A 7014-nucleotide genomic window follows, 5' to 3' on the forward strand; every position below is an offset into this window, starting at 1 on the left:
ATGGCTCCAAGTGAGAAAACACTTTCAGATTAGTGGAAGGTAGGTTATGTATTATTCCATTCTTTATTTTTTTCCTTGTTAAATGTGAAATTGATAGAAAGAGAGAACTTTCTCTGTTAAAAGTTTAAAGCATTTAGTTTTTAATTGTGGGAACATTTTTTACTTTTACCTTAGAAGTTGTGATAGATGGAGTTTCCATTTCTCCTAAATTAAAATTGAATATATGTATTGATTTCATTAAAAAATATATATATACACATATACATATACACACATATACATATGCACCTATATCTTTGGCTAGTTTTGCTATGTTGTCATGTTGAAAGTTTTAAAGAAAAATTTTTTTAAATTTTTGTTTGTTGATATTTAGAGAGACAGAGGAAGAGAGAGAGAGAGAGAGAGAGTGAGAGAGAGAGAGAGAGATTTGTTGTTCCACTTATTGATGCATTCATAGGTTGCCTCTTGTATGTGCCCTGACCAGAGATTGAACCTGAAACCTTGGTCGTATCAGGATGATGCTCTAACCATCTGAGCTATTTGGCCAAGGCTGTTAAAGGAAGATTTTTATGAAGAAAAAAAAATATTTTTATTTTATGGGAAACTGAGGGAGTAGACCAGAGTTGGACATAAATGGTTTTGGAGGATGTTGACAGATTAGATAGGGATGGTGCTGAGTGAATTCAATTTTTGATGAAACACATAGAGCCAGACAGGCAATCCATGCTGCTTCATTTTGAGGTTGCGTCCAAAGGGAAAGCATGTTTTTGGATCTTGGAAAACGTTCATGTAAAATTGAGATTTCATATTATTGGACAATTGCCTTTTTATTCCTCCACCTTTTTTTTAATATTTATACCATGGAATATTATGCAGCAGTAATAAAGAAGAATCTCTTACCCTCTGAGACAGCATGGAGGACCTGGAGAGTATCATGTGAAGTGAAATAAGCCAGTCAGAGAAAGACAAGTATCCCATGATCTCACTCATATGTGGAATCTAAGTAACAAAATAAACTGATGAACGGAGTGGACCCAGAGACATGAAAGCATGGAACAGTGTGTGGAATCTCAGAGGGAAGGAGGGGGAGGGTGGGTGGGAGGAATCAACCAGGACCTTGTATGCATATGTGCATGGCCCATGGACACAGATGAGGCCATGCATATATGGGGTGGTCAGGGCCTGGGGCAGGGGGCGGGCTGGAGGGGGTTAATGGGGGACAAAAGGGGACATATGCAATATTTTCAACAATAAAGAATTATTTTTTAAAAGAGAATTAAGGATTGGCAAAAAGATGTTCAAAAGAGATTAAAGCAAGACTACATTTAAAGTGGAGTCTAAAATGTTTAAATCTTTACCTTTTGTTTTGGTGATTATTTTTTTATTTTACTTGGTCAAATTTTCAGTTTATTGAGGCATTTATGGGGTTTTGTGTATTTTCATATTCAGCTTTCAAATAAATACTTTCACTGAAAATAGTTTTCTTTAGTGAGATGATAAAACAAGGTTGACTAGCAGTGATAAAGAACATTTTGGAGCATGTGGTTGATCAATTACATTGGACCTGATTGAATAAAATTATTTTTTGATTCTCATCTATCATACTAAGATTTTTTAATGAACTGTCAATGAAAATATCCCATTTGTTTTCTGCTGAATCTTGTATGTAGTTTCTGAATGAATTGGCAAACTGGGAGATATTTTTATAATTGTAGTTACTTTAAGAGTTCAAGTTTGAATAGTTGGTGCTGTGTGACATAGGTGAGATGTTTTTTGTTGTGGTGGTTAATATTTATGTGTTCAATAATAGTAGTTTCATGCAGTTCTCTAGCAACCTTAGCTGTATTCAGAACAGACTTTGGGATTTGGGGAGTTTGGTGCTTATTAATTTAAAACCATAGCATCTGAGGAACATGGCATCTAGACTCTAAGATTTAAAATAATGACATTTCATCCAGTTGTGAAAAAATATATGTCAAAAATATATTGTTTACATGGAATCCACAGACAGAGCAGGCCTAGCTAAGAAACTCAAAACCAGGAGTCCATAGCATTGTAATGTCCACTTCTGTCCAGCAGGTGGCGGGGGTTGGTGTTCCAGGAAAAATCCCCAGGTTTTGGGGAAAAGCTGAAAGTATCTGACCCAGGCACCTAGGATTTTGAGGATTTGGAGTGAAAATATTTGAAGAAACCTTTATACAATCACGTTATGTCATTTTAAAATAATCAGTGACTCTATATGTGATAAAAACGCTGGGAACCATCCAGTACCTACTGGAGCAGGAGTGTGGAGTGTCGCTTGGCACACGGAGGACATGGACCTTTACAGCATCAACTACCTGCACTTCGGGGAGCCCAAAACGTGGTACGCGGTGCCCCCAGAGCACGGCCAGCGCCTGGAGCGCCTGGCCAGGGAGCTTTTCCCGGGCAGCTCTCGGGGCTGCCAGGCCTTCCTGCGGCACAAGGTGGCCCTCATCTCGCCCACTGTCCTCAAGGAGAACGGGGTCCCGTTCAGTCGCATCACTCAGGAGGCTGGAGAGTTCATGGTGACCTTTCCCTATGGCACCACGCTGGCTTCAACCATGGCTTCAACTGTGCGGAGGCCATCAACTTTGCCACCCCGCGATGGATCGACTATGGCAAAGTGGCCTCTCAGTGCAGCTGCGGGGAGGCCCGGGTGAGCTTCTCCATGGACGTGTTCGTGCGCATCCTGCAGCCCGAGCGCTATGAGCTGTGGAAACGCGGGCAGGACCGGACTGTTGTGGACCACGCGGAGCCCACGGCGCCGGGCAGCAGGGAGCTGAGCGCCTGGAGGGAGGGCTGCCCTGACTCTGCACCCAGCTGGCAGACATGATCACGATGGTTGTCTTTCGGAACAGGAGAGGCAGGAAAGGGCTGCGCAGGCCTGGGTCAGAGGCACCGCCCCTGGGCACAGAGTGCAGAGCTCCACACCCTGAGGTGGAGGACCAGCCCCTGGACAATGCTGGGTCCCAGAGCCCTGCAACCGGAGGCCTTGCTAAGGCTTCCGTGGCTGAGGGTCCTTTGAGGGTTTCTGGATCTTGCTTCCTCCTGTCCCTCCCCACTTCCTCCTGTTTGCCTCATGTGCACCACCACTGGACGCTCTTAATAATCATTGGAGAGAAAGGAAGAAGAAAGGAAAAAAGGAAGGAAGAAAGAATGAATCGTTGGAGCTCTGGGGCAAAGTCAAATTTACAAAACACCATTATATTCACTGAAAATAGTGAGATGATAAAACGCGGTTTACTAGCAGTGGGAAAAAACCATTTTGGAGCATGTGGCTGATCTGCTGACAATGCAATTGTATTGGAGCTGATTGAATAAAACTATTTTTTCAATCATCTCTATCATACTACTATGATGTTTCTGATAGAGCTCCAAAAACACTGCTGAAAGCAGATGAATTCCGCATCCCCGGCAATAGCATAAGTCCCCGGTTTCATTTGTACCTCTGGGATGAAAAGGATTAAGTTTGACACTAAGCAGGTTCAAAGCCTAGTTCTGTCACTCACTACAAATTAGGGGAGTTTGAGCAAGTGGATTCCCTCTCTCCAATTCCTCATCTACAAACCGGGTTCCTATGCCCACTGCACAGATTGCGGTAGGGGCCTTAGTAGCTAATGTGTTAGTCTAGTGGTTAGACCATCCTTTAACAGTGCCTGCCATATACTCAGAGTTCAATTAGCGGTCATGACCATTTTATCTTGATTGCCTCTTCAGAGGCCACCTGGGAATATGAGTTCTGCGTGACCTCTGCAAAAGTCTGGGTCAGAATAAAGGGCTCAGCCGGGGTTGCTCGGTGGTTGAGCATGGACCTATGAACCAGGAGGTCACAGTTCGATTCTCCCATCAGAGCACATGTCCAGGTTGCAGGCTTGATCCCTAGTGCGGGGTGTGCAGGAGGCAGCCGATCAATGATTCTCTCTCATCATTGATGTTTCTATCTCTCCCTTCCTCTCTGAAATCAATAAAAACATATTTTAAAAAAGAATAAGGAGGATTTTTAGCTGAGCACCTTAGGAGCATAAACATAGAGGTGAAAAGTCCAGAGGGGACCTGTGATTACCGTGGGGAAGGGAGCTGGAACTTTGTCAGGTCATGGAACTGTGTGCATGTGCATGTGTGTGTTGCCTCCTTCTGTTTTCCTGCAGCGCTAAGCAGTGAAGCCTTTGTTTTCTTCTTGGAGCAACAAGGGAGTAGGGAGATGGGGAGTTTTTACCTTGGAGATAGAAGGATAAGAAGGGTGAGCCCATGAAGAGGGAGGAAGATGGGCACTAGAGAGAAGGAAGGAGACAGGTGGCCTGCCTGGGTCTAGGCGGGGCTGGGGGGCTTAGCTACCATGAAGGTTTGGTGCTATTCCTCACCCAGTGCTGACAGGGGGACTTCTCCTTTCTCTCAACAGTACAACCAGGACTGTGGAGTGAGATTCTGGTGTCTGGAAGTGCCCAGGGCTGTGTGGCAGGGGCTCTGCCTGCCTCCTACTAGGGCTTCTGCTGTAAGATGGGCTTCAGGACAGTGGGCTGCTGACATCTCTGGGGATCTGAGACTTGCTGTTGGCCCAGGAAGACAATCAGTCCTGTGGGTGAAGAAACCTCTGTCGTAAGAGGAATTGCGATAAAGAGTTTGAAAGGTTGACGTCACTGCAGTGCCAGGCACGGTGAAGGGAGTTCGCGCCCTGAGCCGGGTCCTCAGATTGGCTGCCCTAAAACAGAAGCAGTGGATGAAGCCCTAGCTTTCTACTTGGAGTTGTCCCCCCACTTCTGTCACTGCATTGCTGCCCCTTCTTGTCACTTCAGTCTTCCCATCAGTGAACCCAGTGCCACAGCCTGCTCCAGAGTGGTGGCTGTGACAACTGAGCCAGATTTCCCGGGCTGAGCTGCTCCCTGCGTGGTCACCGGCTGTCAGGCAATCATCCCTGACCTGGCTCCAAAGAGTCCTTCCTCACCATCTAAGAGAGGGTGGCTCCAGGAAAGTCTGACCCTGCTTGTCCATTACTAATGGCCTTTTGTCCTTGGTATGGGCAATTCTAGAAAGGCTATTCCTCTGGAAAGTGATAATAATTCTCTATTTGTTATTCCTTCCCTGTGGCCTCCCCCGCAGCCTCTTATTTTTCTTTTAATGGTGAAATGAATAAATGATGCTGCTGTTGATGCAGCTTTATGTTTTCCCTCCATCCACAAATTCAGTCTGTTGACATTACCACTCTGTATGCATCTGTGCAAAGTTGATTCTGAATTGTGATTGTGTTTAAAGCAAACCTTTCCCTGCCCAGCTGGCATGGCTCAGTGGTTGAGTGTGGACCTATGAACCAGGAGGTCACGGTTCAATTCCAGGTCAGGGCACATGCCGGGGTTGCAGGTTCGATCCGCAGGAGGGGTCATGAAGAGGCAGCAGATCAATGATTCTCTCTCATCATTGATGTTTCTCTCTTTCTCTTCCTCTCCCTTCCTCTCTGAAATCAATAAAAATATATTTTAAAAAAATACAACAAAAACCTTTCCCTAGTCACTGTTTTACCTTTCTGGCAGTTAGTTTGATGGAAGAACGGCATTTGAACCTGTGCTTTGCCACTGTCTAGTCATGTGACCTTCAGCAAAAGATCGTGGATATTCTCAGAGCCAAAATTACAGAGCAAGCGTTTTGTGGGATGTAAATGTGGTGGGATGCAGGAGGTGCTGGATTAATTTGGATGTGCACTCATTCACTCTCCCTAGCACAAGATTAAGGACATACTTTGCTATTTTCTCTTTCCATGATGCGAAGGCATACTGTTGCTCCTACCACCACCCCATAGGCTTACCCATTACTTTTAAAATTTTAATTAATAGACTTTATTTTTTAGAGCACCTCACAGCAAAATTAAGCTGAAAGTACAGACAATTCCCACATACCACTGCTTCCTTCACTAGAATCCACACCAATTTAGTACATTTGTTACAACCGATGAGCCTACATTGACACACCATTATCCTCCAAAGTCTACATTATCCTCCACAGTTTACATTAGGGTTCATTCTTGGTGTTACACATTCTATGGGTTTGACAAACGTACAATGACATGTATCTGCCCTGACCCTACCATACGTAATAGCTTTGCTTCCTAAAAATCCTCTGCCTATTATCTCCCTCCCAAACCCCAGGCAACGACCGATCTTTTCACTGGCCCCATAATGATGTTTTTTCCAGAATGTCATATAATTGGGATCATACAGTATGTTGTCTTTTCAGATTGACTTATTCCACTTAGTAGTAAAATGCATGTAAGTTTCTTCCATGTCTTGTAGCTCTGTAGCTCATTTCTTTATCTTGCTGAATAACATTCTATTGTATGGATGTACCACAGCTTATCCATTCACCTACGGAAGGACATTTGGTTGTTTCCAAGTTTCGGCAATTATGAATAAAACTATTACAAATTCTCATGTGCAGGTTTTTGTGTGGAAGTAACTTTTCAACGAATTTGCACTTGCTGTATCATATGGTAGGACTATATTTAGTTTCGTAAGAAAATGCCAAACTGTCTTCCACCCATTATTTTTACTGGTACAAAACTGTTATTTTTTCTCATGATCTACCACATAGTATTTGTACAAAAGGTGACACATGCTCATTTGCAGATTCCACTCCTTGTCGTGTTTGGCTGGGTTGCAATGTTACCAAGGCAAGGTCAAGATTTCATAAACAGTCAGGAGCCAGAAGACCCAACCTTTATTCAGACTCCTACACTGACTTGTTGAGTCATCTTTCAATAAATCAGCTCTTTCCTTTTATCTTCACTTCCCCATTTAGTCAAAGGGAGCCCTTAGCCGAGCTGCACCTGTGCTGGCGTTTGCCCGCAAGTTCAGACCAGTGCCAACATAATTTGTGCTAATATTAGCTATTATCATCATTACTTATAAGCCAAAACTCATAAGAGCGACATTAGAAGTTGTACTTGAATGCAATTTGGAGAGTTGGTGTTTGGGTCGTGGGACTCCTGTAAGATTTATAAACAGT

The 7014-nt window shown here is 43.8% G+C and overlaps 1 protein-coding gene across 1 annotated transcript; it reads left to right on the forward strand.

Annotated features, from left to right (window-relative positions):
- On the forward strand, positions 1-2854 carry LOC106695492 (lysine-specific demethylase 4D-like). The gene is given in 3 exon segments (XM_014449799.1): positions 1-10; positions 2269-2562; positions 2565-2854. Coding segments are annotated over 3 exon segments (594 nt in total).
- Positions 2855-7014: the final 4160 nt, after the last annotated feature.

This window comes from Myotis lucifugus, unplaced genomic scaffold (assembly GCF_000147115.1).
Source record: "Myotis lucifugus unplaced genomic scaffold, Myoluc2.0 scaffold_1428, whole genome shotgun sequence".
NCBI lineage: Eukaryota > Metazoa > Chordata > Mammalia > Chiroptera > Vespertilionidae > Myotis > Myotis lucifugus.